At 46.7% G+C, this 23,072-nt stretch overlaps 2 protein-coding genes across 5 annotated transcripts in view; one reads left to right on the top strand and one right to left on the bottom strand.

Annotated features, from left to right (window-relative positions):
• Positions 1 to 22,286, top strand: part of LOC138801545 (sulfotransferase 1C1-like) — a 57,374-nt gene extending 35,088 nt beyond the window's left edge. Inside the window, exons 2-8 of one of the 2 annotated variants that reach the window (XM_069984476.1) lie at positions 15,623 to 15,803; positions 18,261 to 18,389; positions 18,671 to 18,768; positions 19,908 to 20,034; positions 21,075 to 21,169; positions 21,253 to 21,433; positions 21,766 to 22,286. In XM_069984476.1, the coding sequence (XP_069840577.1) occupies positions 15,716 to 15,803; positions 18,261 to 18,389; positions 18,671 to 18,768; positions 19,908 to 20,034; positions 21,075 to 21,169; positions 21,253 to 21,433; positions 21,766 to 21,878 (831 nt within the window). In that variant the 5' untranslated portion in view covers positions 15,623 to 15,715 and the 3' untranslated portion in view covers positions 21,879 to 22,286. Of the gene's footprint in view, positions 1 to 15,442; positions 15,804 to 18,260; positions 18,390 to 18,670; positions 18,769 to 19,907; positions 20,035 to 21,074; positions 21,170 to 21,252; positions 21,434 to 21,765 lie in introns of those variants that run through there. The other variant, XM_069984475.1, reaches the window with a different exon arrangement.
• Positions 4,387 to 11,676, bottom strand: LOC138801551 (sulfotransferase 1C4-like). Of its 3 annotated transcripts, none has more exons than XM_069984492.1 (7): positions 11,505 to 11,676; positions 7,137 to 7,262; positions 6,958 to 7,055; positions 6,396 to 6,522; positions 4,936 to 5,030; positions 4,676 to 4,856; positions 4,387 to 4,499 (listed from the first exon to the last, which is right to left on the bottom strand). In XM_069984492.1, the coding sequence occupies exons 1-7, from the start codon at positions 11,674 to 11,676 to the stop codon at positions 4,387 to 4,389; spliced, it is 912 nt and encodes a 303-aa protein (XP_069840593.1). The 3 variants fall into 3 exon arrangements, with proteins under 3 accessions (XP_069840593.1, XP_069840594.1, XP_069840595.1); XM_069984493.1 differs by having other exon boundaries at positions 6,958 to 7,052; XM_069984494.1 differs by lacking the exons at positions 6,396 to 6,522; positions 6,958 to 7,055 and having other exon boundaries at positions 11,505 to 11,675.
• Positions 22,287 to 23,072: the final 786 nt, after the last annotated feature.

The raw sequence follows: 23,072 nt of genomic DNA, 5'->3' as shown, positions 1-23,072 counted from the left end.
GTGGTGTGAGGAGGTGATGAGTAGTGTGAGGAGGTGAGGAGCAGTGTGAGGAGGTGAGGAGCAGTGTGAGGAGGTGAGGAGCAGTATAAGGAGGTGAGTCCCGCCTGGAAAACAGGAATACAGCCCGGGCCATAGGTTGTATTCCTGTTTTCCAGGCGGAATTCGGGCTGTCTCCACCTTCCCCAAGGAACGGGAAGACTGCGGGAGTCAAATACCGATGGTTCGAGCTCATACGAACCTGAACATCAGCGCTGTTCGATCATCTCTAGTGAGGAGCAGGGTGAGAAGGTGAGGAGCAGTGTGAGGAGTTGAGGAGCGGTGTGAGTAGCAGTGTGAGGAGGTGAGGAGCAGTGTAAGGAGGTGAGGAGCAGTGTGAGGAGGTGAGGAGCGGTGTGAGGAGTTGAGGAGCAGTGTGGGGAGGTGAGGAGCAGTGTGGGGAGGTGAGGAGCAGTGTGAGGAGCAGTGTGAGGAGGTGAGGAGCAGTGTGGGGAGGTGAGGAGCTGTGTGAGGAGCAGTGTGGGGAGGTGAGGAGCAGTGTGAGGAGTTGAGGAGCAGTGTGAGGAGTTGAGGAGCGGTGCGAGGAGCAGTGTGAGGAGGTGAGGAGCAGTGTGAGGAGTTGAGGAGCAGTGTGAGGAGCAGTGTGAGGAGGTGAGGAGCAGTGTGGGGAGGTGAGGAGCAGTGTGAGGAGTTGAGGAGCTGTGTGAGGAGCAGTGTGAGGAGGTGAGGAGCAGTGTGAGGAGTTGAGGAGCAGTGTGGGGAGGGGAGGAGCAGTGTGAGGAGTTGAGGAGCTGTGTGAGGAGCAGTGTGAGGAGGTGAGGAGCAGTGTGAGGAGTTGAGGAGCGGTGTGAGGAGCAGTGTGAGGAGGTGAGGAGAGGTGTGAGGAGGTAAGGAGCGGTGTGAGGAGTTGAGGAGAGGTGTGAGGAGTTGAGGAGCGGTGTGAGGAGCAGTGTGAGGAGCAGTGTGAGGAGGTGAGGCGCAGTGTGAGGAGGTGAGGAGCGGTGTGAGGAGGTAAGGAGCGGTGTGAGGAGTTGAGGAGAGGTGTGAGGAGTTGAGGAGTGGTGTGAGGAGCAGTGTGAGGAGGTGAGAAGCAGTGTAAGGAGGTGAGGAGCAGTGTGAGGAGATGAGGAGCAGTGTGAGGAGATGAGGAGCGGTGTGAGGAGTTGAGGAGCGGTGTGAGGAGTTGAGCGGTGTGAGGAGCAGTGTGAGGAGGTGAGGAGCGGTGTGAGGAGCAGTGTGAGGAGGTGAGGCGCAGTGTGAGGAGGTGAGGAGCAGTGTGAGGAGGTGAGGAGCAGTGTGGGGAGGTGAGGATCAGTGTGAGGAGGTGAGGATCAGTGTGGGGAGGTGAGGATCAGTGTGAGGAGGTGAGGATCAGTGTGAGGAGGTGAGGAGCAGTGTGAGGAGGTGAGGAGCAGTGTAGGGAGATGAGGAGCAGTGTGGGGAGGTGAGGCGCAGTGTGAGGAGGTGAGGCGCAGTGTGAGGAGGTGAGGAGCAGTGTGAGGAGGTGAGGAGCAGTGTGAGGAGGTGAGGAGCAGTGTGAGGAGTTGAGGAGCGGTGTGAGGAGCAGTGTGAGGAGGTGAGGAGCGGTGTGAGGAGCAGTGTGAGGAGTTGAGGAGCGGTGTGAGGAGCAGTGTGAGGAGTTGAGGAGCGGTGTGAGGAGTTGAGGAGCGGTGTGAGGAGCAGTGTGAGGAGGTGAGGAGCGGTGTGAGGAGCAGTGTGAGGAGTTGAGGAGCGGTGTGAGGAGCAGTGTGAGGAGTTGAGGAGCGGTGTGAGGAGCAGTGTGAGGAGGTGAGGAGCGGTGTGAGGAGGTGAGGAGCGGTGTGAGGAGGTGAGGAGCAGTGTGGGGAGGTGAGGAGCAGTGTGGGGAGGTGAGGAGCAGTGTGGGGAGGTGAGGATCAGTGTGAGGAGGTGAGGATCAGTGTGAAGAGGAGAGGAGCAGTGTGAGGAGGTGAGCAGAGATATGTCTTTCCTTCTTTAGTTTAGGCCTCAAAGTCAACCTGCCTACAGTCCCTGCAGAGTCTACAGAATCACCTAGGTCAACCAGTCCTTATATAAAGAGCAATCCCAGAGTGCGAGTAACCAAGAGGGTTATATGTCTTCATCAGGAGTGTAAGACATTGAGAGGGCTTTATCTTCTACAGCCAGTGAGGAGATGTTATACAAGAGCCTCACTGCATTCTAGGAGTTTGCTGCACAAATATCTCTATAATATAACAGTCACGACACCCGCACCTTCATGGCGGCCCTATATGATATGTGTATATATATATATATATGTGTAGGCAAAGGTATATATGATGGCTTTCAAGAAGACTTTCCACGCTTCATCCCAACAGCACGCCATAGTTTGGTACAATTTCATAGAAGACATCTTTAGTTTATGAGGAGGCATTAATGTCTCCATCATTAAGTTTTACTCCTTTCTTATCCAATTCATACTACAGCAGTTTTTGGTGCAGTGGACAGGCGCAGCAGCCTCTTCATTGTTTACATGGGTCCGTACATCTAAACCTTGTACACTTTGTAGCAGTAATGCACGGTATTGCAGGATATTCACGTGAATAGGAAAATGCTACAGTACCCAGCACAGCTACTAAATGTGTTTCATGAAGCTGGGTTCACACTACGTATATTTGAGGCTGTATAGCAACCAAAACCAGGAGTGGATTGAAAACACAGAAATGCTCTGTTCACATAATGTTGTAATTGAGTGGATGGCCGCCATTTAATGGCAAATATTTGCTGTTATTTTAAAACAACGGCTGTTATATTGAAATAATGGCCGTTATTTACTGTTATATGGCGGCCATCCACTCAATTTCAACATTGTGTGAACAGATCCTTTCTGGGTTTTCAATCCACTCCTGGTTTTGGTTGCTATGAGGACCTGACATGAGGACCAAATACAGCCTGAAATATATATAGTGTGAACCCAGCCTCATGAAGATGTACAGGCAGCCCCATGTAAACAAATGAAGAAGGGCATGTGGGTCCTTCAACCAGCTGATCGGTGGAGGTGCCGAAAGTCATCCCCTGTCGATTTGACGCATGTCTTCTCTGATTCTCGTTTCCTTTCCTTTTTCTTCTCCTGCCTGCCCTCCTTTCTTTACCTATATAATAGCCCTCTTTTGTGCTCCCATATGGTAATGTTCCTCCCTTATCCGCCCGATTCAGCCGATTATCGCTGTGTAGAATAGAGAGAATGATCAGCCGATGATCATGTCATCAGCTGATCGTTCATTTAGGTTCAAACCTAAAATCATCGGTCACCACCCGTGCATGGCTACGTCGAATAGCGATCGCGGCGGGCAACCAACGATTTCACAAACATTATACATTACCTGTGCAGGCGCAGGTCTTCTCCTTCTCCCGGTCCTGCGCGGCAGCATCAGCTTCGGAGCGGCCTGACTGAGCTGACAGAGCGCTCAGCCAATCACTAGCCAGGACTGCCGCGGCCAGTGATTGGCTGAGTGTTCTGTCAGCTCAGTCAGGCCTCTCCAAAGCTGATGCTGCCGTGTGGCACCGGGAGAAGGAGAAGACCTGCGCCTGGACAGGTAAGGTATGTAGGACATCAGTAACAATGTCCCTGCAGCCCTCGCTAATGATTGTCGGGCCGTGGAATAGGCCCAGTAAATGAGCGGCGATCTAGCAGATGGGCGCTCGTTTACATCGTTGATCGGGCCCCTATCAGCCCGTGGAATAGGACCCTTATGCTCCCACACAGTGGTTGCCAACCTGCTGGAGTTTGTAGCCCAGAGCAGACAGCACAATACAGGGATGCTTGCACCAGCTGCTTCCAACCTCTTATAGGCCGAAAACCTAAAGCATCCTGTGCTATACAGGAGTAATTGATAACTGCATCCTGAGAAAGTGGATACAATTGAAAGCAGCATTTGTCCGATATCCCTGGATTTCTTGGTGCTATTGATATCACTGGTGGGCACCACTTCTTTTTGGGGCTTGGTTGTAGTAGCACTCACCCTAAATGTCTCCAAAACTACCACCATGGGGTTTGGTTTGCATGAACCCTCCTCCTTTTGCAGTCTGGTTCATAGGATGGTCTCTCCAATTGGGACCGTTGGCAAGTATGAGATTTTGTTGCACCAGCCTAGACAGCAAAGGCTTAGATACATAGCTCAGAAGACAGTATTACACAGAACAGGTTTGGAAGCATTCATTGTGCGGAAAGTATCACACATGGTAGGATTAGATACAGGGGCTAAGTAGACATTCATCAATGCTCTCTGATTATTGACAACATTGTGCATTGGTGAATACATTGAGGTGCGGTTTTGGGTGCATGCATTCACCAGCATGTATGAACACAGTCTTATGGAGTCACTGGTGGGGGTGGTGGGGTTGAGGGTCCACCATTATTTCATAGCTGTCTCATAGCTTGTTGCGGAAGCTCAGCCGGCTCCCTTCCATCCTCTTCTTGTATTCCTCATCAAATATAATATTTTGTTCCACCAAAAAATGATTCATCCAGTCACCGACTTTACCTAAAAGGAAAATAATAGTGAACAAATTAGGGTTGACTTCTTTTCGTGAGGGGTCATCATATTCATGAACTAGGTTGAACATGATAAACTGTGCTATAAATCCTGCCCCTGAATTAGGGAGGGACACAGATAACCAGTAAAGGTGGATACACAAGGAGGTCATACTGGAGTCTCACCTTTCCTCATGAAGGGGGAGATAGAGTGGTCAAATACAAATGATGGCAGGACACTGTAGTTGGCCATTGGGTTGTCTTTCATGGAGTCAAATGATGTGTGGTGGCAGATGGTATCCAGAACTTCCTCTGTCAGGTCCTTGTCCAAAAATGTTGATACTTTTCTTATTTCTCTCTTTGGGTCCTGGTGACAGAATTCAGGAGAAAATGTGAGATTCTGAGCTGAGTGTCCATGTACGTTATATGGAGGTCACTGTCCTCACCTCGATCATGTCCTCATAGAAGACATAGAGAATCTGCTGTTTGTCTCTTGCTTTCCACCATCCAATGACATGGTCAAACCAGCTCCCCCAAGGAACTGAAAAAGTAAACAGGAATATGCTGAGGCAATGATGAGGAACATAGTCAAAACTGAGAAACATGGTAAGAACCTGGTGAAGCAAGGCCATTGAAAAGTATAGAAAATAGTAAGGATCACTGTGAGGGTGCTGAGGAACATAGTGAATGGACATTAAGGAACATTGTAATTAAAAGGGTGAGCAAATGAATAAAACATGATAACGTGATGAACATGGTGAACAACATGCTCAGGAAGTGCTGAGGAACACCGTGGAAAAACAATGAAGAACATGGTGAGAACACTGCAAGGAACATGGTTAGGAAATGGGGAGAAAACGGTGAGGAAAAGATAGGGAATAAGATGAGGGAACATTGAGGAACATGGTAAAGAAGGACTAAGTAGCATGAAGAGGAAACAGGAAAATGTTGAGGAAACAGTAAGGAATATGGAGAAGCAATGGTGAGGTACTGTACATGGTGAGGAAACAGTGAGTAATATTGTGAAAAACAGTGAGGAACATGTAAAGAAGCAATGAGGAACATGGTAAGCAAATGAATTGGAACATGTTACTGAAAACGTGAAAAACATTGTAATGAAACCATTAGGAATATGGTTAAGAAACAACATGGAGAAGGGAACTGTGAGGAACAAGTTAAAGAATAATTGAGGAATATGGTCACAAGGGGGAACATTAACCCCCTTGAAGAACATTCGGTTAAGGACCACTGGGAAGAAATGAGAAGCTGCATGGTGAAGAAACATGATGAGAAAAGTCTGGGGAATATGGTGATGAAACATTGAGGAACACAAAGAGGAAATGCTAAGGAACATGGTAAAGAAACACTGAGAAACACGGTGTGGAAGGCTGAGGAACATAGTGAGGAAATTATGACAAATGAGGGTTAAAGATGAGGAATATGACAAGGAAATTATGAGAAACATGGTGAGTAAAAGGTGAGGATCGTGACAAGAGAATGATGAGAAAAATAGTGAATAAAAAGAGAGGAATGGGACAAAGAATTTATGAAAAACATGGTAAAGAAACAGTGATGAACATGGTGAGGAAATATATGAAATGGAGAAACATTAAGCAACATGATGAGGAAGGTTTAGGTGAGTAAAAGGTGAGAAACTTGGTAAGAAAATGATAAGAAACATGTTGAGTATATGATGAGATAGATGGTGAGTAAAAGGTGCGGAGAGAAAATTATGAGAAACATGGTGAGGAACATGGTACTGAAATACCAAAGAACAGAGTAAGAAAATAATGTGAAGACAATGAGCTACATGGTAAAGAAACAGTGAAGAAGATGATAAAGTAATAAGAAGGAACATAAAGAGGACTATGATAACGAAGAACATGGTGAAATCTCTATTTCTCACCATTGCCCGCTAGATACGCTGAGAAGTATTCCTCCCAGGTCCCAGGGTCCGGCAGACTCTTATTCATCCTCTGGAAGTGGTAGTAGGAGACCATGCAGTCTTTGGCGTTCCGAGCAACGTAAATCACCTGAGGAAAGAAGAAGGATTCCTAAGAGTTTCAAGATGCAGAATCCGAACCATTGTCCTAACCACCATGTGCTTTTTATAACAGTAGATGGTGGAGAAAACCAAAACAACAACAATCCACATGGACAAGTTACGAATGCAAACCCCCTTTAAGACCCATTATTAATATGCTACATAGCAGAGTCTCCTCCTCTGACCACAAAAATATCGGGAAAACACTATGGGCAATGTAGGACATCAACAAGGGCTCCAGCTCTCCTACTAAAACTCATGTGGTTATTGTACATGTACTATAGGAATTCCCCTTTAAGAGTTCTCCCTATTGTACATTCAAACAGAATTGTCAGAACTTGGCAAGTTCTCCTATATATCTTGGCAAGTTCTCCTATATATCCTATATTAATTCTCATAATCTTCATCGGCTCTTCATGGTCACCTTGACGTTCTTCTCCCAAAAAGATGGCGGCACAAGCTGTATTGGAAGATGAGTTTTGAGAAGACGCGGTGACTTCATGGCGTTAGCGCTTTCCACTCCTACAATGTGTAGAGATCAGTAAACAGTCAGGGATTTGTTGCAGTTTCACCTCCTAGTTATAGACCTGAGGTCTCCGTTACCTGATGGCAAAGGCCTTGGGTTTATTTCTATGAAGGGCACCTTGACAAAGCACGGGGCCCGCATGCTCCTCTCCACGTCCCCATTCAGCATAATCAGGTCCACGATCTCCTGCATCCATGTGGTTCCTAAAAGAATAAACACATCAGCTGATCTGAACCACAGTAGCAACTACACTGCATTTCCCCTTTAAATCTTAAAGGGACCTGCAGCTATAATTACTTGATTTTTAGTTTTCTTGAAAATTTTTTAGTTCTCTTTTCGTGACAACCACTTATACCATATTAATATAGTTTATATTGTACTGTTCCTTTACATATGTTATAAGTCCCTTATTGGGTGACATGGTGTGACCAGGTGCAGCTAAGAATCCATTATTGGACCATTGAATCCTCGCAGTAACCTATTGTACTAGGTCAGGGATCGTGTTCTGTCTACTCTAAACCTATAATTAAGATATTATACGTATCAGATACTTCATCTGGATCAGAGAGGATCACAATGAGAAGGGGGGGGGCACATACTTAAACCTGGATTAAAGGACTATAATAAGCTTTATGTTCTGCTTCCAGAAAAACTGGACAGATTTGCCATTGAGGAGGCTCAGAAAGCTGGGTGACTGACAGTATAACCCTCTCGGGGTCATCATGCCATTTATCCGGGAATATACTCCACCTAATACTGAGTCAGGGGTCAGGGAAAGCAGGGTGACATCTCTGGTGGCATCCCTAGTGTCTATTGAGTGGGTCCGTGGATTGAGGACGTGTGAATGCAGCTGTCCATAGTGCTGACCAGTAGCGTAATTTGGTGGGGGCAGAGGGGGCAGATGCTCCCGGGCCCACACAGGCAGGGGGCCCACTGAAGATTTCGCCAGTTAATGCTGACCGCAAAAGCTATTGCTTTTGCAGACAGACTAAACAAATGTTTATTGGCTGTAGGTGGCCCTGGGCCATCATTTAGTGCTCCAGGGAGGCCCACACGGCTACCGAATGTTTTGTCTGACTATTTAGCTGTATGCGCTTGTATGCGAGGAGAAGATACAGTTGAATGCAGCAGGGTGATTGACAAGGAGAGGAGAGCATTGGCTCTCCACCCTGCCAATCACTGTTGTGGCCACAAGAGGCCGTTCCCTCCCTTACAGCTGTGGGACATAGATGATGTCATTTGTGTGCTCACAGAGCAGGGAGAGAGTTGACATCAGAAGACTACAGTACTGCAACCGCACAGCAGGTAAGTATGGCTTTTTTCCCCTTAGTTATAGAGGAGGAGACCTATGTGGGTGGGTGGGTCGGACTAACTCCTAGGAAGGATTTCATATATGGGGGTTGGGGTATGGGATGTCCTGGCTAACTTAAAAGGGGATACCTAATTTGGAGGTACAGTACAGTCTACTTACAGTGGTGGTGGTGGTGTCTAACCACCAGGAGCATTACCAGGTAGATTACTGCTGGGAAAGGGGGTGGCCACATGGGGAATACATACCAGGGGGATTACCTAGATGAGATAGTGCTAGAGGGGATGCCTACATGGAGGATACTACATGGAGGTCTAAATACTAGATAGATGCGCAAAGGGGTAGCTAACGTCTATATGAGGGCACAGAGGGCCCTAACTAGTACTACATGGAAACAGAGGAAAATAATAACTATATTGGGGCACAGAAGGCCTAACTACAGAGGGACCTCAATACTATATGGGGAAGCACATGGAGGGTCTATCTTCTATATGGATGAACAAGGGGGGATAATCTACTATGTTAGGGTATAGATGGTGGGCTTTTTACAATATGAGAGCAGGGACCCTGCAAACTATATGAGGGCTAAAATTGGGTCTAAATACTACATGGAGGCATAAATTGGCTGCTCTCATATACCCTGTACACCATGATTATCAGGGCTAATTTCTCCTACATTTTTCATGTATTGTTTCTATGGATTTATGGTAATTATTCCTTTTAGTTATGTATACAGGTTATTTAAAATAGTTGCCTTGAACTGCATGGGACTATTTATTATTACCCAGCATTTGTACTATACATTTACTCTATTTGTACTCCTTTGGGTGTTGCTAATTTGGTCATTGACCATCAGCTATGGTGTAGTCCTCATGCTGCCCAATAGATATTAGACAGATAGATATGAAAAAAAGAGAGATAGAAGAATGGATGGCTAGATAGAAATCAGAAACAGCACCACAGCTTCCTCTATGTTGTTTGTGGTATTACAACTTGTTGTAATCTCTTTTAGTGGAACTGAGCTGCACTACCACATCCAAGCTTTGGAGGAGAGTGGCGCTGTTTCTGGAAAAAAGGCAGCTATGTTTTAGCAATGCTGGATAACCCCTTTATTTTTTACATGGTTACATATGTGAGATGTAGAAAGTCTTTTCCACTGTTCTCAGTCTCTGTTCACTATGAATAATGTTGTAGAAAATACCCTTTATTATTCGGAAAGCATTGTCATCTGCTGAGGTTCCTTATGGGTAACATACTGTAATTGGTTGGGGGCCCACTGAGGCTCACTCGCCCCCCCCCCTAGGCTGAACCCCTAGCTACGCCCCTGGTGCTGACCCACAGTTATGTGCGCAATACGGAACATGTGAATGAGGCCCAAGTCTACAGGGGCAGCACGGTTCAAATCCCACCAAGGGCAACATCTGCAAAGAGTTTGTATGTTCTCTCCGTGTTTGCGTGGGTTTCCTCCGGGTACTCCGGTTTCCTCCCACACCCAAAGCATACAGATTGGTGAATTTAGATTATGAGCCCTAATGGGGACAGGGAGCAATAATTGGCGAAAAACTATGTAAAGTGCTGCAGAATCTGTGTGCGCTATACAAATAAAAGCATTATTATTACAGTCTACTGAGCCTCTACCTCTATCCTATTATATGTCATATTGTCTGCTGAGCCTCTGTATCTAAGCCTTGGAGACACCATCACATTTCTCAGCATCGAGGAACATTGCCCCCTGGGAAGATAAATATGCAAACATATTGTGGAGACACCATCACGTGTTCAATGTCAGTGAGCTATGTCAGTGAGCAATGTCAGACCTTTTACCGGGAAGGAACAACCAAGCCAAGGGGGTCCAGCCAAGTATGACATGACTTAGGAACTACCCCAGCAAGGTATCCATCCACAGACAGCTGTTTTGGGGTGTTTGCTCTTCATCAGCGTGGAGCTGGATTCTGGCTAGTGTGAGCAAAGCCTAGTGCATTCAAAGGAATGAGGGTTGACCTCAGGGAGATACCACAAAGACCATCACTTGTTCCTCAACATTAGTGAGCTAAACCGACCTACCGGGAAGGAACAAGCAAGCCGGGCGTGGGGGGGAGGGTCTCCAGTCAAAGATACCGCCTTGCAACAAACTACAGTCAAGTATGACATGACTTGGGAACTACCCAAGCATCCACAGACAGCTGTTTCGGGGTGTTTGCTCATCATCAGCGTGGAACAGGATTCTGGCTAGAGGGAGCAAAGCCTAGTAAGTGCACTTAAAGGAATGATGATGAACCTCAGGGAGATCAACCAGAAAACTGCAGAGACACCATCATATATTTTTCTGCATCAGTGAGCAAGCCAGATCTTCTACTGGGAAGGAGCAAGCAAGCCAAGGGAGGTCGCCAGTCAAGAAAACCACCTTCCAACAAGCCACAGTCAAGTATGACAGGACTAGGGAACTACCCAAGCCAGGTATCCATCCACAGACGGCTATTTTGGGTTATTTGCTCCTCATTAGTGATTCTGGCTAGGCAGGAGCAAAGCTTAGCTCCACACTGATGAGGAGCAAATACCCTGAAACAGCTGTCTATGGATGAATACCTGGCTTGGGTAGTTCCCAAGTCATTAAGTCATGTGATACTTGGCTTGTGGCATGCTGGAAGGTGGTTTCCTTGACTGGAGAGACTCTCCCCCCTTTTTGGCTAGGTTGTTCCATCCCGGTAGAAGGAACACAGTCTCCTCAGCATTTTTGCATACTGTATCGAAGCCTGTCATGTGTGATATTGTCTGCTACGTATCTGTATCTAATCTGATCATGTTTGATACAACAGTAGAGCCTCTGTATCTAAGCCTATCATGTGTGATGCTGTCTCCAATAAGCCATCTATCTACTGAGCCCAAGTATCTTACCATTTTATATATAATGGCTACCTGATGCCACCACTAGGGGGAGCTCACTGTATACAGATTTATATTGCTCCCATTGAGCTCAGTACTAGATGTGTATATCCATATGCTGTGAGCTCCTTGTACAGATATGTCACACATTAGGTGGAATGGTAGCCATTACTGGCACAGTGGGTGGAGCTATCCATGTGAGGGCGGGGCTCAGCCGTATGGCTATAATAGTGGTGTCAGGAGTGTCACTCACCGGCTTTAGGAAACGTTGCCACCAAGATATCGTCTTCTCGGGCCTGAAAGTTGTAGATTTGGTCCCAGATGTCGCAGGTGCTTTGAGGGAACAGGATGCCCTGGATCTGCCCCGTTTTAAACCCCACCTTTTGGATCTCCTCCGCTAATTTCTCCATTAATTCTGGATTCATTCTGGGATGATATCATCTGATTATAGTATCATAAAATGTTTCTTAAAGGGCCAGCGCTCACAACAGTATTGACCGTGACCCCCTCCCCCGCAGCCCCTGTGGCAGCTACCTGCTGCCTCGCCTCCGGACTCTTTTGCTTTCTTCGGTTGCACTTCTACCTTTGTCCTATCGTGTAATTTATACATTGTTTACCATTTGCACAAGTCTTGTAGTTTTGGCCCCGCCCCCCTTAGCTCCACCCCTCACTAGTCAGTTATCACATATATATGGGCTATAGCAGGGTCAGGGAGGAGCGGGTGTAAGGTGCAGGCTCTGCTCTCGTTGTCTCCTATATCAGTGCTGATACATTGGGATGACCTTCCACCTCTGTACACAAGTCCCTTCAGTTATACAGACCCATCAGCTATCGCATCACTATATACATTACATTTTTCTTTCCATTGTAACAAACCCTCAGCTGTGAAAACCATGGAAGGATACATGTCTCTCATAGGGAAGGATACATGTCTCTCATAGATAACTTCACGTTTTCTCATCCTTTGAAACAATCCTGGGATCCCGAGAGTAAAAACATCGTCCATTCCACAACCGCTGATGGGACCGACGTGTTTCGGCCCCTCGGGGTTCTTACTCATTGTGTGAGCGCAGTCGGTGGAGGAGAGACTTATTTCCTTTAGGTTGTATACTATGTGGAGCTCCCTCTATCCTGACCACATACGGTGCGCTCCATTTAACCCCTTCATCTGCAGCTGCATTTTTTGTTTGTTTAATGTTTTTCTTACTAATTCTCTTTTTTTATATTCAGATTTATCAAATTTTTCTCCAACTTTATTGATTTTTAATAAAACATTTTTGTTCTTCCCATGAAATGATTTCACACTGAGGCCTTGTCCTTTGGCTATGTTCACACACAATGGCTTTTTGGGCCTCGTGACAAAAAAATGGACCAAAAGTAAAATGTGGCTGAAAAAACTTCTTTTGGTCTATTTTTATCAGTTGTTTATGACTCAAAATGAGGCCCCGAAAACATTCTGTGACCAGAGCTTCATGTGAAATAGTGGAGAGAAGCGTAAAAAAAAAAAAAAAAAAAAATTAGGACATTTTTGGCTCAAAAAGTATCAATGTATATTTTCCAATGCTTGTCGCTTTTTTCAGGACGTGGTGTAGAACAGAGGCTACATCGATGACTTTCTAGTACTATGAACATCAGCAGCCGTGCCCTCCACCATTGGTATATGGCAGCTGTGTTTTCCATCATTGGTATATGGCAGCTGTGCCCTCCATCATTGGTATATGGCAGCTAGGGCTTCCACCATTGGCATATGGCAGCCATGTCTTCCATCATTGGCATATGGCAGCCGTACCTTTCACCATTGGCATATGGCAGCCATGTCTTCCATCATTGGCGTATGGCAGCCGTGCCTTCCATCATTGGCATATGGCAGCCGTACCTTCCACCATTGGCATATGGCAGCCGTGCCTTCCATCATTGGCATATGGCAGCTGTGTCTTCCACCATTGGCATATGGCAGCTGTGCCTTCCACCATTGGCGTATGGCAGCCGTGCCTTCCATCATTGGCATATGGCAGCCGTACCTTCCACCATTGACATATGGCAGCTGTGCCTTCCACCATTGGCATATGGCAGCTGTGCCTTCCACCATTGGCATATGGCAGCTGTGCCTTCCACCATTGGCATATGGCAGCTGTGCCTTCCACCATTGGCATATGGCAGCTGTGCCTTCCACCATTGGCATATGGCAGCTGTGCCTTCCACCATTGGCATATGGCAGCTGTGCCTTCCACCATTGGCATATGGCAGCTGTGTCTTCCACCATTGGCATATGGCAGCTGTGTCTTCCACCATTGGCATATGGCAGCTGTGTCTTCCACCATTGGCTACTTCACCCACACACATGTCCTATTCACTTCTAGCTCCGGCCGCATTAGGTCAGGACAGGTTTTCATACACGGACAGCTAGCAGAAATACTGACAAGTGTGAGGAGGTCAAATACTGAGAGTAACAATGATCTGAGTTATTTCTGGGCACAGGCAGTTCAATAGCGAGTCCATCCCCCTGGTGGTGGTGGGGTGTCACTGTGTGTGTGTGTGGAGGGGGGGAGGCACACCCTCTGAGGTGTATCAGGTTATGGACCATATTTATATGCTGGGACGTGCTGCTCGGAGGAGAAGGTGGAGATCGGCAGCTGCACAACTCAGGATGGAGACCTCAGGTGTGAGTACAGGGGACAACTGCGGGCACAGGGGGCATCTCCAGGGCACAGGCAAGGGATAGGCAGTGGTATAGCAGCCCTGTGCTCACTCTGCTAGCTTTATATATGTTACAGAAGGAAGAAGGGAAAGGAGGGGACATGATGGAAACCTTTATTTATGTTACAGAAGGAAGAAGGGAAAGGGAGGACATGATGGAAACCTTTATTTATGTTATAGGAGGAAGAAGGGAAAGGGAGGACATGATGGAAACCTTTATATATGTTACAGGAGGAAGAAGGGAAAGGGGGGACATGATGGAAACCTTTATATATGTTACAGGAGGAAGAAGGGAAAGGAGGGACATGATGGAAACCTTTTATATATGTTACAGAAGGAAGAAGGGAAAGGGAGGACATGATGGAAACCTTTATTTATGTTACAGAAGGAAGAAGGGAAAGGGAGGACATGATGGAAACCTTTATTTATGTTACAGAAGGAAGAAGGGAAAGGGAGGACATGATGGAAACCTTTATATATGTTACAGGAGGAAGAAGGGAAAGGGGGGACATGATGGAAACCTTTATATATGTTACAGGAGGAAGAAGGGAAAGGAGGACATGATGGAAACCTTTATATATGTTACAGGAGGAAGAAGGGAAAGGAGGACATGATGGAAACCTTTATATATGTTACAGGAGGAAGAAGGGAAAGGAGGGACATGATGGAAACCTTTATATATGTTACAGGAGGAAGAAGGGAAAGGGGGGACATGATGGAAACCTTTATATATGTTATAGGAGGGAAGAAGGGAAAGGGAAGACATGATGGAAACCTTTATATATGTTACAGGATGAAGAAGAGAAAGGGAGGACATGATGGAAACCTTTATATATGTTACAGGAGGAAGAAGGGAAAGGAGGGACATGATGGAAACCTTTATATATGTTACAGGAGGAAGAAGGGAAAGGGAAGACATGATGGAAACCTTTATATATGTTACAGGAGGAAGAAGGGAAAAAAGGGACATGATGGAAACCTTTATATATGTTACAGGAGGAAGAAGGGAAAAAGGGGACATGATGGAAACCTTCATACAGTATCTATCCTAAGATAAAAAATATAAAGGGGGACTAGGTAGACAAGGGGGCTTTCTCTGCCAGCAATATTCTATGTTTGGCCCCGTTCACACTGAGCAAAAACGAGGAGCATCTACTCTTTGAAATGTTCTTACAAATCCTTCAAATCGTCTTCATTAATATGTCACTTCTTTGAGCGGAGATCGGCGGCAGCGGAGGTGCACACTTTCCCATAGAGATACTGCAGGACACTGAGCACGGCGGATTTCTGCGTTTTTGAACGGGGCCTTTCCATGAAATCCTCTTAGTTCCAGCAGCTCTCCCTGTGTCAGTCCTCACTGGAGTTCTAGAATTCTCTTCATAAATCCGAGACCACAGGCTGTAGGTGTCACATTGTTAGAAGGGAAGGAGCGCCCACTGTGCAGGAAATCCACATATACAATGCAATGAAGATGTTTTGAAGGATTTGTAAGAACATTACAAGGAGTAGATGTAAAGTCTGAGGAGGCTGGGGGTGGGGGGCTGACCAGAGTTCAGCAGATATACCATGTATTATGGGATGTATATATAAAACCGGTCAGGAGCCTGGGAAGGCCGAATGATTATCTCTATGGGAGGAGCTGTTATAATATTGACCACTATGTTACCTGTTCAGGCCGGATCCCCGGATTTTTCAGAAATCCTGCAGCAGGTCCCAGAAGGCTCGTTCTATAGGTTCCAGCTGGTCCCGGTGCATGGTGTTCCACTCATGAAGCCGATCTCAAAGTCCTGGGAAAAAATAGAGAAATTCCAGGCCCGGCCAGATGACCTCCTGATCGCCACCTACCCCAAAGCAGGTAAATGCTGCCTGACCCAGCATAAGGGTTTGTTACAATGTATCAGTAGAGACAGTCCTCTGTGAGGAGAATACAGCAGCACAAATCTTTCTCCTGTCCTGATATTTTGTTACAATGTATCAGTCTGAGGCCCTGGCTGTTAGACTCACAGAGGATTGTATAACCTTAAAGGAAATCTGTCAGCTTTCAGGTTCTAAATGAGGTGCTGTAGCTGGCAGTCCCCTAGTGAGCATGGCACCTTTTGGTGATCTGTCCGTGCAGTGGATTATGCACAATCTTAGGTCTCCTACTGTAATGAAGAGTCAAAGAGGAGTTGTGTCTCAGTGTTTGTGCTGCACTCTGGCACGCCTCACCCCTCCTCCCTCCTCCGCCTTCTTCATTAATAATCTCTGCTGTCTCTGCGTCCTCCTGCTCTCTCAGCTGTCAGCCAGTGTCTCTGAGCGTTTATTTCAGACATAAACTGCCTACAGGGGACTGATCTACAATCACATATAGTTCTCCAAGCCTAATAGTGTTGGAGCTGTGGTCTAGGGGTAAATCACCTGTCTAGAGGCCAAGAACAATTTTATTTCTTGGGTTTGATTCCCCTTATGGAAATAAAGTATAAGGTTTTTCTTCTTCTTTTCATTGTATAAAATTTTTTTAAAAACTAAATTAAACCTGATTGCGAATTGTTTGCATTTTTAAAAATGATAAAATAATGAGAAAAAAATCTGTTCTTGGTCTCTAGACAGGTGATTTACCCCTAGACCACAGCTCCAACACTATTAGGCTTGCAGAACTATATATGATTGTAGATCAGTCCTCTGTAGACAGTTTATGTCTGAAATAAACACTCAGAGACACTGGCTGACAGCTGAGCGAGCAGGAGGTTGGACAGCAGAGATTATTCATAAAGAAGAGGGAGGAGGAAGGAGGGGTGAGGCGTGCCAGAGTGCGGCACAAATGCTGAGCCACAACTCCTCTTTGACTCTTAATTACAGTATGTGCATAATCAACTCCATGGACAAATCACCAAAAGGCACCATGCTCACTAGGGGACTGCCAGCTACAGCACACGCCAGCACTTCAGATACAGCCCTCAGGGGACTGCCTGCTACAGCACACGCCAGCACTTCAGATACAGCCCTCAGGGGACTGCCAGCTACAGTGCACTGTCAGCACCTCAGGTAGGGCCCAGTAGCTGACAGATTCCCTTTAATGCAGGTGTAACAAACTCTCTGCCATGAGAAGTATTAGATCTCCATTCAATGACAGCAAGCCGAGGCTGGAGCACCCCTTTATGTTGCTGGTGTCGTATGAGCCCCCTGTGTGGTGTTAAATCAGAGGATCGTCCGGTCACTTGCTAGGTGGTGATGTGTGACGCCACTCCCATGGTGGTTGGCTGAGATACAGCCGGACCTTGGAGAGTTACTTTGTGACGCCAATGCCTGGTGGGCACACAGGTGTGATGGCACGCCTGCTTTTATTTGACAAGGCCGGTTGTACCCTTTTCCCCTGTGATCAGTGTCCTTCCAGGATGCTACTGGGTCCCTTGGGATTATATCACGGATGGCCAGAGCGGTGTAGTGACCCTCCTGGATTATCGGAACCGCCACCCACAGAAAGGAGAAGTGTCCCAAGGTGTCGGTGGATAGTGAGAAATCACAGAGTCTCTTTAATGGGAAGTTTTGTTTTACTTGGAGTTGCAAATGTGCAGCAGGTCATACAGATTCTACTTAACAGTATGAGGTTTCTCTGGATAACACACTTGACAATAGTTCCAGATAAACAATTGACAATACAGCAACCAGATCTGTAGTAAAAGTGCAGTGTAGGATATAGTCGTGTTGACTAATTTGTGTGCTTAGTGATACAAAGAAGCAGAGTAGTAGAGAAGGAGGATGCCGTGAGAGTCTCAACCCAAGTAGTACTAAGCTCTGCCGGGATGTTGGAGGATGAGGTAGAGAACATAGAAGAGGAAGAAGAAGAAGACCTGTGTCCATGTATTGACCTTGACTTAGTCTTCACTCCACCTTATGCCCACTAGATTTGGCTCAACCTTCCTAGAGGGTGACACAGGCCCCAGACCTTGTTACCTGGGATGAGCGGAATGCCGAGGATTTCCTGCTGACACCCGCGCTGCGAGATAGAGTTCATAGGCTACTGCAACTTTGCTCTATCTAGGTCAGTTCCTAGCTCTTTGGCTTTTATGGATACTGTCCTGCACTGTAACTTCTCCTAGTTGATAGGAGAGAAGAAAAACAGATTCCTACTGGTCTGCAGATTCAGGAGACACATAAAGAAACAATAACCCTTTACATCCTTTTCATCACCACACAAGTACAATAAGTACAGACTTTTGCAAGGGGTGTATATAACTGTAACACCCGTGGTAGGATACCACACTGGCACCACCTGGCACAGCCCAGTGTTTAGGTTACTTCATGTTTTCTCGTCTTTCCCGTAATCTCCCAGGAACCACATGGACACAAGAAATTATCGACTGCATAATAAATGAGGGAGATGTAGAGAAGACCAGACGGGCCCCCACACATGTACGCTCCCCCTTCATGGAGATCTGCTTCCCCCCTCCTATGCCATCCGGTAGGTGACTTCAGGGCTGGAAATACACGGCATTACTTATGTATGTATAATCCAGAGCTGTATTCACAATTCTGCTAAATGTAATACTAACACCCTGCTGCGCTGCATTATGGGACATGTAGTACATCAGCCGATAATGCAGCACTCTGCACTGACAGAGGAGGAAGCCTGGAAATGTGTGTCCTGCCACCTAAGAGCGAAAATGGATCCAGCAGAATTGTGGAAACAGCTCTGGAGGTCACCAGAGTATACAGTATAGCATGTCATTTTTTTAAATATAGGAATTGACTTGCTGGAAATCACCCCGTCCCCGAGACTGGTGAAGACCCATCTGCCGTATGAGCTGGTGCCGGAGTCCTTCTGGCGGCAGAAGTGTAAGGTGGGGTGGTATTAACTTAGGGAACAGGATGGTCTCCATAACAGTGACAGCTACTGTGTACCCAATAACAATGAAAGCCAGAGTGCCCCCATAACTGTGACAGCATGAGTGCCTCCATAATAGTGACAGCCAGAGTGCCCCAATACCAGTGACAGCCAGAGTGCTGCCCATAATAGTGACAGCGAGAGTGTCGACTCATAATAGTGACAGCATTAGTGCCCCCATAACAGTGAGAGCCAGAGTGCCTCCATAACAGTAACAGCCAGTGCTCCCATAACAGTGACAGCCAGAGTGCCTCCATAACAGTAACAGCCAGTGCTCCCATAACAGTGACAGCCAGAGTGCCTGCATAACAGTAACAGCCAGTGCTCCCATAACAGTGACAGCCAGAGTGCCTCCATAACAGTAACAGCCAGTGCTCCCCATAACAGTGACAGCCAGAGTGCCTCCATAACAGTAACAGCCAGTGCTCCCCATAACAGTGACAGCCAGAGTTCCACCATGACAGTGACAGCCAGAGTGTCAACCCATAACAGTGCCCCCATAACAGTGACAGAATGAATGCCTCCATAACAGTGACAGCCACTGTACCCCCAACACAGTGACAGCCATTGTACCCCCCGATAATAGTGACAGCCACAGTACCCCCCATGACAGTGACAGTCGCAGTACCCCCCATGATAGTGACAGCATGAGTGGCCCCATAATAGTGATAGCCAGTGCTCCCCATAACAATGACAGCCAGAGCTCCCCCATAACAGTGACAACCGCAGTGCCCCCATAATAGTGACAGCATGAGTGGCTCCATAATAGTGACAGCCACAGTGCCCCCATAACAGTGACAGCCACAGTGCCTCCATAATAGTGACAGCCACAGTGCCCCCATAACAGTGACAGCCACAGTGCCTCCATAATAGTGACAGCCACAGTGCCCCCATAACAGTGACAGCCACAGTGCCTCCATAACAGTGACAGCCACAGTGCCCCCATAATAGTGATAACCACAGTGCCCCCATAACAGTGACAGCCACAGTGCCCCCATAACAGTGACAGCCACAGTGCCCCCATAACAGCCAGTGTAGCACAATGTCAGATGATATAATCCTGTTCGGTCCTCCATATCTCCTCTCCTGCCGCAGGTGATTTACGTGGCTCGTAATGCCAAGGACAACGCAGTGTCATATTATCATTTTGATCTGATGAACAAGACGCAGCCTGACCCCGGGACCTGGGAAGAATATCTAGTGAAATTTCTGCAGGGTGATGGTGGGTGAGCATGTTGTATTGCACTGTCCCCTACCCCAACACCCCCCCCAGCCCCCCCCCCCCCCCCCGAAAATTAAAAGCTATAAATTGCATCACTCGCATCTCACATGTCTGTCTCCTATCTACAAAACAAAACTACACTCTAAACAAGTTATGCAGACTTATCATAGTGCAGTTACATCCAGTGACTCACAGGGACATCTCTGTATGAAGGGGGCATCCTCTCTTCATACCCCTCTGTGTCCCCAAATTGTTGTTAGGCCCCTCTGTGTCTCCAAATAGTAATTAAGTCCCCCATGCAGCTATTCCTTATAGTAGTTACACACACACACACACCCAAGTAAATTGTATATCCCATGTAGTAACCCCTCCTGTAGGCAATCATCCCCATGTAGGTATTCCCCATCAGTATTCAATCCATCTATAGGCAATTTCACCCCCAGTAAGCCAATCTCCTATAGGTAATCACTGACCTCCTCCACCCCAGTAGGCAATCACCCTGCAGGTATAATCCCACCCTCAGGAGGGAACCCACCACCACCACCTGTATGTAATGATAAGTAATATTGATGTCTGCAGTCACCAGAGTGACTGACAGAGCAAGGAGTCAATGGCTCCTCACTCTGTCAGTGCACTGCTTTTAGCTATATGCACTCATTAGAAGCCTGTATAGTTAAAGGCATTGGTGACGTGCAGGGTAATAACACATCACCAGGAGGCAGACCAGACCGGCCCATAGAGGGGACCGACCCATCTGGCATTTGCCCAAAGTGCCAGATGATCAGTCCGGTCCTGGCTTTGACAGCTGACAGTCCTGACCCTTAGTTGTCCAGACCCTTAGTTGTCCTGAGCTTTAGTTGATAGTGACACAGTCTAATGTAGGAAGGCACAATGTCTGCACAATACACTATTTTACACTGCCTGATATATACACTACATCTCCCAGAATGCAGGGAGCAGCCGAAAGCTTCACATCCCTACAACCTGAGAGCTAACAGGAAACCAGCATAACTCCTAACATCCAGTCTGTCTTCTCACAGTGGCCTGGGGAAGCTGGTTCAGCCATGTTCTTGGGTGGTGGAACGCCAGAGACAAGCACGACATTCTATATCTGTTCTATGAGGATATGAAGGAGGTGAGGAACCGGCTGACTCCAGAGAGAAGTAGCAGCCACAACTTGTATAAGGATTGTATATTGAGCGCCACTTTATTCTGTAGGATCCCAAACGGGAGATCAGGAAAGTCATGAAATTCTTAGGGAAGGACCTGTCTGAAGATGTTGTGGAGAAAATCCACCAACACACGTCATTTACCGCCATGAAGGAGAATCCAATGACCAACTACTCCAGCATCCCCTCCAGTGTACTGGACCAGTCCCTGTCCCCCTTCATGAGGAAAGGTGGGCTCATGAACATGATTGATATGTGTCAACCTTTCTATATAACTGTAAAATAACAGGGGGTGGATAATAGTATGAATGTAGAAGCACTGCAATTATCAGAGTGACCACTAGATGTCACTCACTGCATTTCAAGGTCATTTCACTTCATAGCATGCTGTAAATTCGTTGATCTCACTTTATTGCAGGCTGTAAAGTCATTGATATCACTTTATGACATGCTGTAAAGTCATTGATTCAGTTCATTATCACTAGTGAATAATGATGTAAAGTCACAGTATTTCCACCTTAATTTTCACCTTAAATGAAGATTTTTCTAATTAATTTCTTAGGAGAGGTTGGCGATTGGATGAATCACTTCACAGAGTCTCAGAACAAGATATTTGATGAGGAATATCAGAAGAAGATGGAGGGGTCCACGCTGACGTTCCGCTGTAAAATCTGATGCTGTATACGAGGCCGGAGACATCAAACATATAACAACGTCCAGGGAACATCAATGACGTCTATGGATTTTATTGTAGTTCTTACAGAAAGATTGCTACCCCTGAGATAAGTGGCACCAATGACCTTTCACCCCTCCCTCCTCCGTACTATCCAGAAGACTCTGTACACTATAGGAGACCATGTGAATTCTCCTCAGCTAGAACAGGAGCTACAATGGTTGATCTCTTCTCTATGACCAAAAGCCTGCGATGGTGAGACCCTGGAGAAGGAGACTTCTGTAAGGGACAAGTATGCAAGTATGTTATGACTGGAGATCTTAAAGGGGTATTCTGGTTTCAAAAATTGTATTTTAAGAAAACTCTCATGCCAATATCTATTACTTACTAATATAGTATTATTACTAGTAGTACTGGCTTCAGAAAGTGTTTGTCTGATTTACCCAAAACAGGAAGTTGTGTAGTTTTTCATTGTCAGAGTGGTGTTGTCTCCAGCTCCTCCCTGTCTCCTGAGACAACGCATCATCCTCTGTCATAGGAGGCGTGGCTGGATCTTGTCTCTGAGCTCTAGCCCCGCCCCCTGAGTGATGTAATCTTTGAGCAGCCCTTCCAACCTACATCACCATCTCCATGTCATATACTCATATACCTTTATTAGGACATTTAGGGAAGAGTGAGGTGTGATTAAAGCATGCTGCTCTGTGCTGAGCAATGCCACAGGCAGAGGAGTAGACAGGGAATAAATACAGCAGCTTTAGTTACTACAGAGCAGCAGTCTATTACAGCTTTGGACAAGGAGCTGGCAGGAGTGCTGGAGGAGGGGAGTAGGCAGGTGGGAGGGCTGCGATAAGGAGCTGAGGGAGAGCAATGCTCAGCTAGAAAGTAGTGAGAGGAGACGGTAGGGGAGACGATTACAGACACAATACAAATGGATTGCTGATGATTTTATAACTGGGGCAGACAGGTAAGTGGTGCTATATGTTTCTGTGGAATCGTTATTATTTTTTTTTCTGCTGATGTCACAGTGCCCCTTTAAGCCACACCCCTAGACAACAGCCCCCCTCCCCCATAAGATTACTTTATATCCTATACCTTGATGTTGTATACCTGCATGACGGTCCCTGTGTCACGGCCGCGGCGGCGTCCCGCGTTCCGGGCCGCCGCCGCGACCGCTTCCTGCCCCATGCAGCAGCCGG

The sequence above is a fragment of the Dendropsophus ebraccatus genome, chromosome 9 (assembly GCF_027789765.1).
Source record: "Dendropsophus ebraccatus isolate aDenEbr1 chromosome 9, aDenEbr1.pat, whole genome shotgun sequence".
Taxonomy (NCBI): Eukaryota; Metazoa; Chordata; class Amphibia; order Anura; family Hylidae; genus Dendropsophus; species Dendropsophus ebraccatus.
The sequence above is the reverse complement of the archived record's forward strand: the minus strand, read 5'-3'. Positions and strand labels throughout refer to the sequence as shown.